The 18542-nt window shown below is 39.7% G+C and overlaps 1 protein-coding gene across 2 annotated transcripts in view; it reads left to right on the top strand.

The window, feature by feature from the left end:
• The window catches only part of kiaa0753 (KIAA0753 ortholog), a 30945-nt gene extending 14640 nt beyond the window's left edge, over window positions 1–16305 (top strand). For both annotated transcript variants that reach the window (XM_021322600.2, XM_012874577.3), the window contains exons 17-18: window positions 10655–10870; window positions 15555–16305. In XM_021322600.2, the coding sequence (XP_021178275.2) occupies window positions 10655–10870; window positions 15555–15708 (370 nt within the window). In that variant the 3' untranslated portion in view covers window positions 15709–16305. The remainder of the gene's footprint in view (window positions 1–10654; window positions 10871–15554) is intronic.
• Window positions 16306–18542: the final 2237 nt, after the last annotated feature.

The following is an 18542-nucleotide window of genomic DNA, read 5'->3' as shown; positions in this document are numbered from 1 at the left end:
GTAGCTGTCATTCTTTTTAGCCCTCTTGGATTCAGTGCAATTCGGCGGATTGCATTAAATTATAATATATCCTAAGTAATGCAAATACATAAAGGATTTTGATTAGTTAGAAACCCCTGGGTCTTTTTTAATTCACCTGTTCTGTTGTAAAAGGGATCTCATTGTATGCAGCTGCAGTGCAGAATTGGACCCCTAGACTTGTTTAAAGGGGTATTGGTAATGTTTTTCTAGCGATTCAGTGTGATATATTTTTTTTTTACATCGTCTTCCAATGTTCCTCATTTGCATGTCCACTGGGAGGCCTCGCTTTTCCCACCAAACCCACTCGGTGGGTGCCTTAGCGAGGGCAGAGTCTATTCCTGTCTCTGGCAGACAGGAACCGTCCACTGCCCAGAGCGGCTGCTGCTCAGCTGCTTAAATGAATAAAGAGCTCGGAGGAAAGGGAGAGGAGAAAGGAAGAGAGGGAAGTTGTTGACAAAGACAAACCCGTTGCATCGCCTAATTCAGACAGATGAGCTGTGAGCGTTTGCAAATTGAACCCTGTCTGCTCTTAAGTGCCTCAGGTTCGGTTCTCTCTATGGAAACTTTGCCCTTAGATCCACCGATGCAGTGACTCATCTTTGACTCCTATAGAACTCATAAAGTAAGAGCTCTGTTTTTCCCAAACATGCCTCAGCTACTTGAAAGTCAAGTGCTTGATGTATATAATTTGTTTTCAGCCTTATCTGGCTTTGCGGCCTCTTCACAAGGACATGGTGATTTCAGGAGTGCCAGCTCATTTGTTCTGTAACTCCCTGGAATCCCTGTGGCATTAAAAAAAAACTCCCCCCCTGTTTCCTCAGTCCAAATTACAGTGCATTTCAGAAGCAGCGGTACCTCTCTGAATGTCAAGTCACGGTATGGCAGACTAATTTGTCGCTTATGATTTGCTCCAAAGGGAGATGTTTAGGTTTTTAATGAGACTTGCTATCCTCGAAATGAAAACTCGATTTTTCACACTGCAAAAATAGAACTAAAAATAATAAAAGTTTTCTTGAAATGAGAGTATTTGTCCTTGATTTGAGCAGGTAAATAAGATTATTTGCCAATGGAATAAGATTTTTACATTTAAAATAGGAACAATTCATCTCCATCTTATTTCAAGTGCAGGCTATCTATTTACCTTATTTTAAGGGTAAAAATACTAATTCCATTGGCAAATAATCGTATTATTTGCCAATGTGGGAGCCTGCTGGAAAAGAAACGGCTCTACACTGCAAAAACGGATCTAAAAATAAGTAAAATGTTCTTAAAAATAGTGTATTTATCCTTGATTTGGGCAGGTAAATAAGATTATCTGCCAATGGAATGAGTATTTTTACCCCTAAAATAAGATAATTAGACATCCTGCGCTTGAAATAAGATGATGGAGATGAATTGTTCCTATTTTAAGTGCAAAAATCTTATTCCATTGGCAAATAGTCCTATTTACCTGCTCAAATCAAGGACAGATACAATAATTTTAAGAACATTTTACTTATTTGTAGTTCCGTTTTAACAGTGTAGGTGCTCAGCCAGCTAATCACACATTTTACCATCCTTTCCACCGCTTTGTCCCACTGGCAGAAAGTGTGGGAATTGTATCGTATTGGTAAAATGTCCGCGGAGAGTCAGCGCGGAGTCCGTCAAGCTCACAGTATGCACACAGTATGCCTGAGTATGTGGGAACCTTTAGGCAGCCCACGCCCACAGTACGTGCTAGCACCAATAAACCAAGTAAGTTAATCGAATATAAAAGTTATGTTTATTTTGGCCTTATGTTAGAAACAGGGCAGTGCAGTCCAACTTCTCTGTCCTCCCGACAGAGACTGATAGAGAGCTGTGTACGTGAAGGAGCGGAGTGATATTATACACATGGGAAGAATATTTCGTACGCCTTATGGTCCGAAAAATACGGTACACGGTATCTTTATTATTGATTGTAAACCAACTAGACATGAGTGGCTACCATAACCTTGAGCAGAAATACTACATATTTGTGTTTACACAGAATTGAAGTTTTAAAAAAAAACTAAGAACATTATCTTTTCTTTTCCCTGGCTTTTAATCAAGTCTAGGTGGACATTTGGCAAATTATAATTTATTTTAATATTTTATTTAAATTGAAACATTTATCCTATTATATTTTTATCTGCATTCAATTTTTCTTTTTGCATTGTGTTTATGTATTTTAGCATTCAGTTTTTATCTTTTATCTGTACAGCACTTTGGTCAACCCCGGTTGTTTTAAATGTGCTTTATAAATAAAGTTTGAGTTGAGTTGAATCTAATTGCCAACAACAAGGATTTCACATATTGCTAGAAAAATATTGTAACGTTTGTTCATTGTTTATTTGTTTATTTATTAGGATCCCCATTAGTTTGCACTAAAGTGGCTACTAAACTTCCTGGAGTCCAATTAATTAAATAAAAAAAACACATTAATACACAATATAAAACAATATTAACACTGACATAATATGCACAACATTAGTTAGGAATCACATTTTAAATAAAAAAACATGATATTTTAGTGCTCTTTTAAAGGAAAGTGTACTATTTAATCTTCTGGTGTTTTTAGGTAGTTTATTCCATTCCTGAAATGTTCTGCAGAAAACCGATTTAGATTTAGTTTACAGTTCATTTAGTCTCACAGTAATATTTTGTAAAATGCTTATGCATTTAATCAGAAAAGACACGTTTTTCATAACATCTTGATTATTGCCGTTTTAATCATATGATTTTTCTTTTACAAGTTGTTTAAAAAATACTGCATAACCCAGTAAAGTGTGAATGTGTGTAGACACAAATGGGTCTAATTCATTCCCAGTTTGGGGGATCTGAACTATTAATTAAATTCATACCATTAGATTACAAGCATATGGACAGATTAGATTACAGACACACCATTAAATCTGATCCTAAATGCAAAACAAGACACTTTGATTCACCTTATAGTTCAACTTGGTCGAGTCTTTGTAAGGGAACCCAGTCAGTTGCATCAACTAATTGACTTTGCAGCAATCCCTCATACTCTGCAGGCATGTGGTGACAATGGAGAAGACTGATTCCCTGTGTAATTAGTTTTCCTTTGCCCATTGTACAGTATGATAAACTTCGTTGTCATTTTGCTCTTTACAGAGTAACACAAATTAAAATAAGATGAAATGATGAGGATAATAAGTGGTACTTGTTTAGTTTCCAAACTATAGTTGTTTAAAAAATAGTAGGGTGATAGGCAGTCCCTGCCTATCACCCTACTGTAATGTTTATGCTGTTAATTAGAGTACCACTTAGACGTGAAACCAAGAACTCTTTTTCTGTTTTTCACTGCAAATATGAACCAGTCACTGAATGAGATGTTTTCTGCCAAAATGTTTCAGGGTTTTATTCTGAAATGATCAAATAGTTTTTCATTACTATAAAGAAATTCACAGACAGCTTTGCAGAACCAAGCAAAGGTAACACAGCACAAAAACAGCGAGCTGATTGCTCAGCAGTCTAAAAGAAGCTAAATCAGACAGGCAGATGGATAACACATTTTTTTGTTTACTCAACATTTTTACTGTTATGAGTAAAAGTTAGTCCATGGGATGCTTGTATCTCTTGGTCCTCCTATCCTCTGATAACTTTCACCTATGTCTCTTTAATTTTAAATAACTTTCTTAATTTAGGCATCAACTATACTAAATAAAGTTTCACTAGGCTGAGCAAAGCAAAAGTCCTGCTGTGCCATTTTATCAGCCACCTGAATCTCCAGAACACTTTAGGGCCAAGAGAAACATGACTAAATGTCATATATTTTTGCCTTCAATATAAGCTAGGAAATAATAGATCCAGGTCCTATTTTTGGCATATTAAGAGAAAAGGACAAAATGACGACAAAATCTCTTCCTTACCGGTGAATAATTGGTTTTCTCATCATACAAAATATTTGTTATTCATTCCTCCTCTGCCAGTTTTTAACAGAATAAAACCATCATTGCAAAAAAACTCAGCTTATGAAACTTGGCTGCCTACTATTTTATGTCTCAAAAACCTGATTGCAATACGGTGATAGTTCACATTAACATGAAAAAGAAGTCTCACTGATTTAATTTCTTTAAATGGACCCATCCTGTTCAACAGTAAAATGCCAACTGGTATAATACCTCTTATTAGGCCGTATTTATTATTTCACTAGCTGAAATAATGGACAGTCACTGTGGAGAATATGACTCAAAGATTTACTTATTACAATTATTTAGTTTTTGTATAAATTTAATGTAAAATGTCAGGATCATTGTCTCTTCATTAAGTACGTCATTGGTCAAAATCAACTATTACAAATTTAATTATTTAATGTTTACATTTTATTTCCTAAAGATAAACCCGACTGTGCACAGAATCCTCTGCAAAGTACAAAACACATGCCGCCATATTTAATGCCATAAATAAACTTTCTTGTCAGATACTAATCTGAAGGATTTAACCTTAGGTACTAAACTTTAATTCAATGTAGTTGGATATTATGAGCCTGGATAGACTATGTAAACATCAGCTTGACTGGTTAATGGTGCTTAAGACTTTCTAAGAAACCTGACGTTAATAAGGAACAGCTATTTTCCCACAAGCTGCTCACTTCTTTCAAATTGAATAAAGTAGGCCCTAATTTATTAGTAGCTATATATAGTGATTCGTTTTAGTTGCAGGTCATTTTCTTGAGCTTTCTTTTAAGGTCAGAAAGTTATCCCCCTAAATTAAAGGCTGAAACTTTAAGGGAGAGGTCTTGGCTGGACCATTACATGGCCAAAAACAGTATTTGTACTACACCACAAAGGCCATAAATGGAGTTTGGATCACAATAATCAACAATCTTTGTCATTATGCAGCCATAATAACATTTTTATGAGACATTGGCTCTGAACGCACACATAACAATCAAACGCAATCAAAAACACAGATGGATTATGGGTAATTGTATTGATTGTAACCAGTGTAGTTTAGTCTGTCAAGTGGCAGATGTCTACATGTATCATCAGTTTAAGACTTTTCACTTTATGTGAAATGTACCAGCTTCTTTTTGCTATCTGAGCAAAGCGCCTTTATTGCTGTCTAACTCCTAAACCAACAAACTAAACTTGCAAGGATGGTGTGTTAAAGGTGTTGTGCAGTATTAGCTTTGACCCATAAATGATGTTTTGCATGTTGGTGCGTGCAGTCGTGCGTCTCTATTAGAGATCAACCAATACAGGTTTTTTAAGGCCAGTATCGATCATTTTGACTTCAGTCTAGCCGATACCTGATATGTGCTGCCGATTTTTTTTTTTTTTTTTTTGGTTTTTTGGGGCCAATTCTTGAAGCCAATATTGCTTTTTCTTCCTCCATTTTCATGGTAAAAAATGACACAATGATAACAAATGTTACCCGAATCTCAAAACAAGCTAAGCTGTAGCTTTACCTTCAATTTGAAAGTTACAGCAAAAAAACTCACCACGACTTCTATGCACTGCAAAAAAGGATGTAAAATAAGTAAAATGTTCTTGAAATTGAATTTAAGCAGGTAAATAAGATGATCTGCCAATGGAATGAGTATTTATTACCCCTAAAATTAGACCATTAGATATATTTGCTTGAAATAAGATGATGGAGATGGGTTGTTCCTATTTTAAGTGCAAAAATCTTTTTCCACTGGCAGATCATCTGATTTGCCTGTCCAAATCAAGAGCAAATACCCTAATTTTAAGAAAATTTTACTTACTTTTAGTTCCCATTTTGGAGTGTAGCAGCGCCTAATAAATGTGTCACAGTGAGTGAGAAGGAGAAGAAAAACCACTGATCACTGCTGCAGTGTATGGACATTATTTTATGTAAAGTTAGATTCTGTACGCGTAGTGATTGGTAATTGTTTTCATGTTCATACATGATTCTACATGGGAACGAACACAGGCACGGTGTTGGCAGCTCGCCAGCTGGAGATCAGACGTATTTAGATAATGGATCGGCGAACAGATGCAAATATCATCCGGTACCAATACAGGAAAAAAAACAAAAAATGCAAATATTGGACCAAAATATCCTCTGGCCGATGCATCGGTTGAGCTCTAGTCCCTATTTGTAATGTTATATTGTGACAGAGCAGTAAGCAGCTTAATCTGTTTACGCAGCACTACAATTTTAAGCTTGGAGAATTGAGTGTGAGAGTTACATTTTCTCAGGTTTTATAGAGCAAATATTACAGATATCCCTAAAATGTGCATTTATAATTAAAACTGTTGTGTCTGAGCACATTTTGAAGAGAGACAACCAGGACGAAGAAATAACTGTGATAAAAATCTTCCTTCCGGTGTTATATATAGCAGCTGATTGTAGGAGCTCTGGCCCATATTTCCTGGGGTAAAACAAGAAAACTGCTCTTTATTTTTGCATCCATGTTGGATTGAGTTAATCTTCTCTCATTGTTGACTCTCGATGTTCATTGTCGCAGGATGGCAACGTTTAATTTGAGGATTTGGAGCAGTAGAATGTGCGAAGGGATCATCGTGTTTGTTGTTTCAGGCCTGGTTTGTTGTTTCAAATTCACATTTTTCAGCCCAGGGGGAAAGCATTCAGCGACGCCATCAGAGTCATGCTTGTGGTTTTGTGCCTCACATGTGCCCGTTTGAAGAAAATGTTCATGTGGCAGTGATGAAGCTGCGGGTTTTTGCCAGTTTTTTCTTATTACTGGAGGCGTTTGTGATTTCTTTGTTTGATGACTAAGATTCTTGCAGGCTGGTATTTGGTATGTTTTTCCTGATTTTTTTCTTCTTTTTTTTATGGCTGTTGCTATAGAAGCACAGTTGAGAATTGTGACTACTGAGCACATCAGAGGAAATAAATCGGGTTTGAAAATGAAAACTTGATGCAAAGTTATTTCTTTTTTTACAGGTTCACCCACTGTTCTCCTCAGAGTATTGTTTCTTGTGGATCTTGATGTGAAACAACAACCAAGACCCACCGGTTGTTTACGTCGCATTTCTGTTTTCCACTTCCATCAGCTCTTACCGACGCTAACATCGACTTTGTCCCTCCTGACTACTTTTACCAAAACAACATCTACTCTTGCTCTGGCTGCCTGTCTCATTGTGTCTGTGTGAATGCTTCTGGGCAACCACTGAGACAATGCGGGCGTGCGATTTCATCTTTTCACTCACGAGCACAGGGGAAGATAAGATTTATTGCAGGTATCCATGGTGAGCGGCCCAGATTCAGAATCTGGAAAATTTTGACCGACTGCTGCTCTGTCAGCAGGTCAAACAAATCAATAAAACAGATGAAAGTCCCACTCAGCAATACTGAAAGCCTCTCATCTCCGTTTCCCTCTTTGGAGAAGTATTTCATCACTTAGTAAAGTATAGATTTGTAGTTTGATATTTATGATTCGGACTCTGTGACCTGTTTCCTTCCTCTCTCAGTGAATCTAACTGGAATTAGCCCTTTTTACACATTAGCTATTTGTTGCAACCCTGCCCAGCCTGTGTCCGTGTTAAAACACGCATTCATCATCCTTTGCCAAGCCGTGTGTGCCCCAGGTGCTTCAAGGTTGTAGCTTTTTGTAGAGAAACAGGATGACTCAATAAAAGTGATTTGATTCATTGTTATGGGCACCGTTTTGGTTCATTTGTGTCCTCTCAATTTTCTGTTGTATATCTATTAGTATTAAATATTCCAAGGATGAAAAAAAAAACAAAAAAGAGGAGGTAGCACATTCGGTTTTCACAGGTGCTGTAACCCAGGTGAGCTATTTAGTAGCTCATAGAATTACAAATAAATTAATAGCAGGGTGTTTGTTTTGTATGGGTTTCCCTTAGTGGCCCTTTGTCATACATTGCCTTGCAAAAGTATTCATACCCATTAAACTTTTTCCACATTTTGCCACATTACAACCTTGCACTTTAATTTATTTTTATCGGGATGTTACGTAATAGACCAACACAAAATAGTGCATAAATGTAAAGTGGAAGGAAAATTGCACGTGGTTTTCTAATAGTGTGGCAACCATTTGTTTCCAGATGCCCTGAGTAAATACTTTCTAGAACCACCTGACGCTGCAGTTGCAGCTAAACATCTCTGGGGGGGGGGGTCTCTACCAGCTTTGAACGTTTGTAGACTGAAATTTATGCTCATTCTTTCTTGTGAAATGGTTCAGCTCAGTCAGATTGGTAGAACTACTCTGAACAGCGATTTTCTAATCTTGCCACAGATTCTTTATTGGATATTGGGTCTGTACTTTAACAGAGCCATTTTAACATGTGAATGCCCTTTTGTTAAGCCTTTATGTATATTTAAGCCTTTATATACTGACAGTATATTCAGTCATAGTTCTGAATATACTGTTGTTGTCCTGCTCAGCGGTGAAGCTCAGACCCAGTCTCTTGTCTCTCAAGAGCCTGTGACATGTTTTCTTCCAGGATTTCCCTGTGTTTGTTTCCATTCATCTACTCATCAACTCTCAACCAGCATCTTTGTCCCCGCTTAAAAAAAAAATGCATCCCACCATCATGTTTAATTATTGGTATGATGTGCTGCTTCAGTGATAGGTTTCTACCTGGCTGAGTATTAAAAGAGGCTTTGTCGCTTGTACAGGTTGTGGGATGCTGTCCTCAAAGGAGCAATAAGCGAAATTTCATTATTTTAGATAGAAATAACAAAAAAATTGTTTTGTGAAGAACTAAAGGAATGTTTTTAGACGGACTATGGTTAAACATCACACACCATCTGTCTGTGGTGTTCTCCAGTCTCGTGTTTACACAGCCGGGCCGGCAGCGCATGCGTGTACGTGCACGTGAACAGCTGCCAGTCAGGGCTTACCCACTCCCTGCCCATAAAATGCCACCGCCGGGCACAAAATGGTAGAGGGCACGTCCATCGGATCAAACTGTTCTCTTGCTAACAGCATTACAAAGTTATGAGTTACCTACTTCTTCACTTGACCTCTTCCTCCAAAAGGTGATGCTGTTCTGCTGTGCTTTTATCCTTTGCAAATATGCAAATATGAGCCGATGGGTGAGAAGGGGAAATGGGTGCAGAGTGCTGGATTGAGTTAAAGACAGGCGTGGCTTGATACACATCTTGTTTTGGTTTAAAGACAGTGCTCAAGCTCCACCAAGGGGTGAAACGTCGCTTATTGCTTCTTTAAGCAAGGGCTTTCTTTGCCGCTCTTCCATAAAGCCTATAGTTGAGGGGTGTACAAATAATAGCTGTGTGGACAGTTTATCTTACCTGAGCCGGGAGCTGTGCAGATCCTCCAGAGTTACTATGAGCCTTTTAGCTGCTTGCTTGATTAATGCTCTCATTATCCGTCCTATCAGTTTATTAGTATCGATTTATTATCCCTCTGTGGTTAAAAAAATCAATAATTACCTTTTATCCTTTCTTTAATCTACCTTTTTTAAACACTCTCTACTTTCACCGTCAGTTTGCAAAGTCCTTTTTGTTTTTGCAGCCAGGCTCTTGTACCAGAGTGCATGAATGATGGCTGGCCTTGTTTATTTGCCACCATGTCAGACCAAGCTCGGGTGCCCCCGTGACTCCATGAATAATACGCGAGCCGGCAGTGTGCTGTAATGTTGCTTTTACAACACTGGTCCTCTGACGCCTATCAGACTGCAGATCCGCCAGTTTGAGAGTGGAAACAAAGTTGACTGTGCTGCCACTTTAATATTTATGGCCGCTGCGTTGCCCGTAGCCCCTCTGGTCAAAACGGAAGCAAGTTCAGCTGAGGTCCAGGGAGCACACAGCAGAAAGAAGTTGTTTGCTTGAGAGCCTTTTGCAACACTAAATATAGCTCAGCGAGGGACGTTACAAGCGCCAGGCTGATTTGTCCGTACTGAGAGGATTATAAAGCCGGGACTCAGTGATGCCCAGCTGAGACCACGCTCATTTAAACAAGGCTCAGACGAGCCAGTTGGCCTCGATACCTTTCCTAAAATCGACGTGCTCTACCTCACATAAATACACACACACACACACACACACAGACAGACATATATATATATTTGTGTGTGTATGTGTTATGAATATACGGATCAATTTGTTAAATGTAAACATTGTTGTCTTCATTATTTCATAAAACCGTGTCACATGTGAACCTTTAGGAACAGACTTTTTGGGGGAGTATTAAAGAGGTAAAATTAATAATATGAGAAAAAAAAGTCCTAGGTCAATAAAGTAAAAATAAACAAACAAACAAACACAAAAGTGATAATGTTATGATAAAAACATCATATTATGAGAATTAAGGGGGAACATTTCCAGAATAATCACAGTTTGCTGAATTATTTCACTCCTGGAGTAATAGGGCCAGGTTAGATTATTTTAAATATTTTTATTCTTTAGGAGAATAAATTCAGGAGAATGAAGCTAAAGGGATACGAAAATAAACTTGTAATATTACAAAAAAAATACTACGAATACAAAGTATATTCAGAGATTAAAGTCCTTCTGATACTGTTTAAGTGACTGAGTAACTGCAAATTTGCCACATTTAAGATGGCGGACGCTCTGACTCATCGCAGCATAGGCAGAACCCGCCCAATGACGCGTCTACTCTTATATTATGTCTATGGTCATGATAACCACCTTCATGGGCATCTTCTTCTGCTTCCCCCTGTCACAGTTTCCTGTCTGAGAACAGCCCGACGGAAGACTTGACCGAAGATGAGCACCCGCTCACAAGCAGAGTAGTGTCCAGTGACAGAGCAGAGGATAGCAGGACTGCCATCTCGGTGCCAAGCAGCATGCTGAAGAACATCCGGCACTACAAGCAAGACTACGACTCCTACCTGCGTGCTGTAGGGGTTATCGACAGCTTTAGTCCCTGGGTCGCGGACAGGTAAAAACCAGAAACGTTTGTGTTAAAGGTCTGCTTTACAATGTTTTCGTTATGTTAGCCTACGGGCCCGGGCTTTCCCTTTTCACTCTGGGCACGGCCTTTACCGTGCCTTATAAAAGTATTTGTACTTGTTTAACTATTTCCCCTTTTGTCATGCTGCGCCTACAAACATTTAGGAATTTTATTTGGACTTTATTGTGTCGACCAACATAAAGTAGAAGGAAAATCATACATGGTTTTAAAAGTTTTCTTTTTACAAAGAAAATGTTTCTTTTTTTCCTTTCCCGTACATGTCCTTACAATTTCATTCTGAACGTGTGAAATGAGTTGTTCTCTATTTACCACAGTAGCCTCTATAGCAAGGGGCCACCAACCTTTTAGAAGTTGAGAGCTACTTCTTTGGTACTGTTTCATACGTAGGGCTACCTGTACTGAGCCAGAGCTCACCTTAACTTTATGTACTATTAACATGTTTTTAATTTTTTTATGCATTTTTAATCTATGTAAGTACAAAAAGGGTTAAAATGGAAGCGCAACTAAATGAAATAACATTTTTGATGCAGCTCACCGGAGGGTTTGCTATGTTATTAACTGGTTGAGGGCCCCACATGTGGTCCTCGAGGGCTACCAGGTGCCTGCGGGCACCATGTTGGTGACCCCTGCTCCGTAGGCTCCATGTCATTTCATGATAGAGTGATGCGGGTTGTACTCTCTGGGCGTGGGTGTGACGAGCTCCGCGCTCTTTTTCACCTTGCTACTTTGTTAAATCCCCACCAGCACTGACGCATTAGTGAGAGAACACGGGCTAACTTCAGCATTTATAGCATTCTTACCTCAGAAAAGACACAAAAGACCTGTGCAGTCGCAGCGGCAGATGCTTTTCCTCGTCTCTGGCGCACAACAACACTGGTGTCATTTCAACTTGTCGCCAGAGAGGGCGGACGTCTGCGAAACTCTGGAACCTGCGCTATCACCCTTTAACATACTGTACTTTCGTCTAAACCATTCCATTGTGACTCTGGCTGTAAGTTTGGGGTTGTTGTCCTGCTGGAAAGCGACCCTCTGCCCCAGTCGCTAGTCTTTTGCAGCACCTAACGGGTTTCCTTCCAAGACAGTCCTGTGTTTAGCTCCCTCCACCTTCCCGTCGGCTCTGGACAGTTGTCCCTGCAGAAGAAAAGCTTCCCACTGCATGATGCTGCCATCAGCTTGTTACACAATGGTGTGTTAAAAGGTTTTACACGCTGTTCTGCATGTTGGTCAAAAAGTTCAATGGGCCTTCTTCAGAGCACTGCGGGTTGTTGTACCTACACCGTTCTTTGTGTCTGACCAGAACCTGTGGGATTATTCCTCTCTGTGTTGTCTCTGGCATTGTGTGTCTGTAAAGGTGTGCACAATAATTTGTGTTTTGCAGAATTTTCAAAGCTGACTGTTTTTCTTCCCTCATCTTGGACGGTTTTCTATATTATTTAACATCTTCAGTTGGCTGTGAACTTTGTAAATTCACAAGTTTGATGCTAATTCTGCAGTACGCCTCTCTTTATCACACACTTGTGTGTTATTGTTCGGTAGGATGGGACAGACACTTCAACTACTGGTTTGAAGCGTCTGTCCCATCCTACCGAAGTGTGTGAGTCCATGTATGACATGCTCATTATTAGTCCCATGTCAGCAAGCCAAGGTCTACTTGAGATTGATCTTTGCGGCTCTGGTTTTAGGGGGGAAAAAAAAAAACAAAGTGTAAGGATATCCAATTATTTTTTTCCTTCTAAAGGGCAGATACCAGACGCACGTTGGTTTTTAAGACCCCTGCAATCCTGACACGGTGCGGCGTCCCTCCTGAGTGATGAGATGGTAACGAGCAGCCGCGTGCTGGTGTGCAGCCACACCACCCGGAGGACCTCATTCAGTCTGTCTGCTGACGGATTGATTGCTACATAGAATGTTAAGGACTGCCAAAACATAGGAAACACACCTCCTTGAAGCTATTCTAAGCTCTGGTTCTAACACTTGGCAAACGCAAGGAGGATATTAACTCAGTGTTTGGATGAACTTCCTCTTCTGAGACCTAAATTACATTAATCTCCTCCAATGCAATTAGTGGTGCGGTGAATATGTAAAGCGCAGGGAGTTGTTCGGCGCAGCGTGACTCAAGTTATATTGACTGTGATGCCTCGTAATGGTTGTTCCAGGCCTTAACAGCTCAGCCTTCCTTAAGGTGGTTTATATCCAATCCGACATATTGAAGATGTGATGTTTTGTTTTTTTGGACTTCTTGAGTAAAATCTACAGGGATTACCCTTATAGATGCTTTAAAAGAACAAAGGTCCTGGATATAATCAGATGAAATTATCTTAATTGAGTAGCCGGGCCCTAGAGATGGAGTGAGGAACTACTTGATTTTGGGCAGCGTGGTAGAGAGTAGGGCTGCCACGATTGGTCTACATAATTGATGACGTCAATTATATAAAAAAAAAAACATGCTGCGTCTCAATATTTATCTCTCAGCGGTAGTTTAAGTCACACGCGGTTCACTAAGGACGGTAGCCTATAGCGTCAGTTCCCCGGTGAGCAAAGAGCAGCCAGTCACATGACTGCAGCTCCAAGCAGTAAACGGCCAAAAGCAGAGAGCACAAAAAGCGAGTAAAGTTTTATTAATTGGTCTTTCTTTGATTTAAATGAAACTTTTAGAATGATTTCTAGGCAGGAATGAGGCTGTGGAAAACCGAAAAATCTGCCTGGTTTATCAAGACATGGCTGCGGTGGCTGTTCAGCACTGCGCTGGCGTGTCTAGTCATTTGTTTTGTTGTCAGCAGCAAATATGTGTCTTACCCACTGAGCTATATTATACACTGGAGTGCTAATCGCCCACTGTTAGAACAAGTCGCTTTGAAGCCGCCATATTGGTACTCCCTATTTTCCTCCAGTAACTAGGGAATATGTGCGCTACAGCATCGAATAACGAGGATTTTCTCATGTTCACGGGGAGCTTAAAACTTTTGAAATGTCAAATGCCATATACTTTTATTTTATGTTCTAAAACTACTGAGTACTGAGAAAGTCATGTGCTGAAATATTTAGCATTTTATAGATTTAAATATATATATTTAACATTTATAAATATATAAATAACAATATACAAAAACATATATTTACATATATGTATACATATATATACATACTTATATATACATATATATAAATTTAATATGAATAACATGTAAAATATTTCAGCACCTAATTTCCGAGTAGTTGATAGTGTTAGTACATCCACTGACTGTAGAATTACCTGTGAAACGTTTTCACACAGCCAGAAAACTGCTTGTTGTTGCAACCAAATCCTATGGGATTCTCTGAGAGTAGGGAATAGCAAGATGGCGGCCAGTGACTTCAGTTTTTCGGCAAAATCAGTACTCCAGTGTATTATATAGCTCAGTGGTCTGACCCATGCTAAGGAGCTAGTGCTAGCCTTGCTAGTTAGGAGAAAAAGAGCAGCAAGGATGACGAGGCTGTGGGTGCATGAAACCCTTAGGTCCAGAGAGCAGCCTGGGGAGTTCAGTCTTTTTAAACAGCCCTGTTTTCACAGCGATATAACAAATATCTCGATATATTGCAACTTGTGTCATACAGTTCAAGGAATTCAGACACACACGGGCTCCGTTCAAAGACGTCTAATTATAGCTCTCAGCTCTTGTTCCTAACTCTTTTTCCCTGATCTTTCTTGGGGTCAACAGTAAGAACTCTATCGTGGGGAGGAGAGATTTCAGACAGCCTTCAACTCCGACGGCATCACATGATGGAAACGCACATGGATGATGCGAGTCAAATCCGGGCCTAAAGCTAGCCGAAAATGAACAAATGTGCGCTGCGCTCTCTTCTCTCTGGACATTTTCGTTCATTTCCATGAGGTGGGCTGTGCTTATAGAACATGTCATGCTAAGGATTGTGGGATTCCTTATAGCTCCTTAGCGCTAGTAATGGTCATTGCTAGGTACCTATGCTGAAATCATTTATAAATGTAATTAATGTAGGACAGGGACAACAAGCGGCAATAACGGGACATTCAAAGGTGTGTAGAAAAGAATAAGTGAGTCAAAATATTTGTGACGATGGAGATCATGCAAAAATATTACCACGATTAGTCGACTAATCGAAAGAATAATCGATTTATTAGTCCACTATTAAAACAACCTTTAGTTGCAGCCCTAGTGTAGAGTCGCTGCTCTTTCGTATTAAAAGGGGGGAGCTGTGGTTTGGGCTAAAGAAGCAACATCCAGAAATGTTTGAACGATTTTTAATCTCCAGTTTTAGAAAATGTTTGACCTGATTTTACCAATTTTTTGCTAGATCTAATTCTCCCTTTGAATTAAAATGTATTATATAAGAACAGCATTTAACGTTTTTTCCCCCAGCCTAACTACTGTAAACGTGACGTCATACTGCATGTGCAAGACGTCTCGCTGTAAAACAGGATTTTTACTATTATATTAAAACTCGTCAGTATCACATATTAGCATTACTTACACAGCATTCCCTACAGAGTGTAGATCCTTACCTTTAAGTCTGAGATTTCAAAACGATTCATAACTTTTGCTTGAATAAGTGATTATAACTAGAAATGATTAAACGCTTCCTTGTTGCTGGGACCTGCTTTGTGTAACGCTCCCGGGTTGTTTCTGTCCTGCAGCCTGGCAGAGGAGCTGCTGTCAGAAGCCTTGGCTGACGTGGCGAAGGAGTTTCAGGACGTTGTGGAGGAATACGCCGAGGCCGTCTTCACCTCAGAGTTTCTGCAGCCCGTCCTGTCGCCTCCGGCTTCAGCCGCGGCCGTCAGCAGCCAGTAGGATGCCGCAGCTCTGCGTCTGCTGCAGTTTCTTCAAAGATGAACCGGACCCTGTACGCGTTTGCTGCATTACATCGACAACTTCTTTGACACAGGAGTACGGATATTTATTTTTATAGAATTTTGCACATTTGGAAAGATGTGTTAAACAGCCTGTGTATTTATTTTGAAATGTGAAATGATCTCGAGTGAAATAAAATGTTCTTTTACCGAGGTTTTAGATATTTTTAAAGAAGAAGCTGCTGCAGATGATGACGGAATTACGCAGGGAAACAGCGACCTCATCACTCTTTATGGTCCATTTGTATCTGTGAAAGTATTCCTCGGGGGAAAGTTAGTTTAGCGAAGATAAGCTTGGAGAGACCGATATGACATTACAGAGGATTATAAGATTACTGCCCTCTCTTTGCACTTGGTTTAAATCTCCCCGAGGACTACTCACGCTTTCTATTTTCACGGTGAAATGCGGAAATGAATTATTCCATATGGTCTCCATTTGGAAATGTCTGGAAGGCAAATGGCATCTTATGTTCATTTCCGCTGTTGCTTGGATTCTTATTTTGCTTTATTCTCCTAATAAAGGAGCTCGGTGCTCCTCGGTTTTCTTCCTTTCTTTCAATATTTAATGTAGTGTCACAGGGAAATTGTGATTTTTCTTTTGCGTCATCACAAAGCCTTTCGTTTTGGGGGAAGCTTAAATTGATTTAATTGCGCTTCCCTCAGTGCAATCCGGCGGTCCTCTCATGGCGTTTTAGCCCACTAGACTAAACAAAATTTGCCCACTAGATTATAAAGTACACTACAGATAATCACAAACCGAATCAGCCCATAATTATGGTGAAAAGCGACAATTTTGACAACCAGGCAAACAAGACATTCAAGGCCCACTTACAAAAAGTCTGAGTCCCTCAACGGCAACATGAAAGTCATTCAGCCAGAACAGGAGGGAAACGCGCAGATGTTGCTTTGGACTGTGGGGACCGGCTTTTGCAGCGGCATTCAAATATCTACTGTAAAATTAGTCGCTTTATCTTTCTTCGTTGCTGTGTTCGAGTGCTCAGCATAATCCCTACCATGCCAGCTTCTTTATGACCTCTGACAAATCAGATCGTCGAGAGGTGTTGCTTCTTCTCTGGCGACTGCAGCCAAGCATTCTTCACTGTTAGGGGTCAGAAAGTTAGAGCAGAAATGCAGCAAATGTGACGTTGAGCGTGCCGACAGCTCTCATGTATATTGCCTTCGACTTTCGTAAAGTGACCGCGGGCAAACGCGAGCGAGCAGAAGGGCTTTTTGATGACTTTCAGAATGCGTGACTTGAAGGCCAGCTGCGTCAGAAGCATTTCGCCTCCGTTGTGTGTCAGGAGCTACCAGCCAGGGACGCTCGGTGTGTTCGGTCCAGAAGAAGAGCGACTGTTGCTCAAACCGCTAAAGAATGGAAACAACGTTGATTTGGTAAAATGGCCCAGTCAAAGTCCAGACCTGTAATTATAAGATTCGGCTGCCAAACATAAAATTTGATGTTCAGATATTCTTTACAGCCAATCTGAGCTTGACCTGTTTTATTCAAAGAGCAAAGCTGGTAGAGACGTAACATAAATGTAATATAAGAGGTAATATAAAAAGAGTTGCTGATGTAATTGCAGCAGTGGGTGACTCTTCAAAATAGTGACTCATGAAGGTGGATTAGGCCACACTTTAATGATTTGTATTTGTAAAAATAAACCATATATCATGTTTCCTTCTACTTAACCTCCTAAGACCAGAGAACATTTAGGCCAAACACGGGAGTTTAAACACCCAACAAACGATCAGTTTCCCTTCAAGCATATATGTTTGATCACTCGTCTGTGTCATTCACAGATCTGTCAGGAAAAAGAAAAAGATATGTTTGAAGAGAAACTGATCATTTTCTTTGGACTAGAATTATCAGGCCTTAAGAGGTTAACAGGTACGGACTACTTTTTGTTGGCCTATTACATTAAATTCTAATAAAATACATGAACGGTCATGATTGTATTGTGAGCAATTCGGAAAAGGTCAAATGGCTTTGAATATCATTACTGTACACATGCAGATGCTGTCGCGAAGAGACCAGAATTAGCAACTATTTTGTCCATAATTATAATTTATAATGATCCGAGGGGGTTAGACCTTGCCTCCGGCCAGCTCTGACTCATTATCAAAACTAATTTCCAAACTGGTCAGGATTCGACTGACTGCAGCACATTTGAGATGCTTCGAGGGGGAAACTATTATATGTTGGTAAAGTAGGTCAAGCATTTGACATTTAAGTCTTTTTTTTTTTTTTTTTTCTCTCAGCTGATGCTCTATATTCTTATCAGATGGATGTCAGGTCTTCAGGCTCATTAGTCATGCTGGCATCAAGGCTGGTCGTTGGTGAGCGGTCTGTCAGGCAGTACCGCTGCAGCATGCATCCTAATGTCTGCTCATGCAAATGCTCACTTTTCTGCAGAGATTTCCAAGGCCTCCAAATGAGTGGGAGATTTAAGCTTCTTTCAGCGTGCATATGGCTACATTTTTAATTCATGTATTAGATTAATAATGAGTATACTTTTTTTCACCTTTATTACTTATGCATTAATTCATCTATGTAAAAAGATCAGTAGATAAAAACAAGGCGTGCTTTTTTTGAGTTAAGAGTAATCCAATAGTGTTACTCCTTTTTGGTAGAGACTGATATATGTGTTTGTTTCCACACAAAAAACAAGATAACGGTATGCAGTTTATCTTTCAAATCTCAAACCGACACTAGTTGGCTGTCAGCGCTTCTCAAAAGGTCTCGGTTTCGGTGAGCCCGTCACATCGGCAGATCTA

The sequence above is a fragment of the Fundulus heteroclitus genome, chromosome 18 (genome assembly GCF_011125445.2).
Source record: "Fundulus heteroclitus isolate FHET01 chromosome 18, MU-UCD_Fhet_4.1, whole genome shotgun sequence".
NCBI lineage: Eukaryota > Metazoa > Chordata > Actinopteri > Cyprinodontiformes > Fundulidae > Fundulus > Fundulus heteroclitus.
The sequence above is the reverse complement of the archived record's forward strand: the minus strand, read 5'-3'. Positions and strand labels throughout refer to the sequence as shown.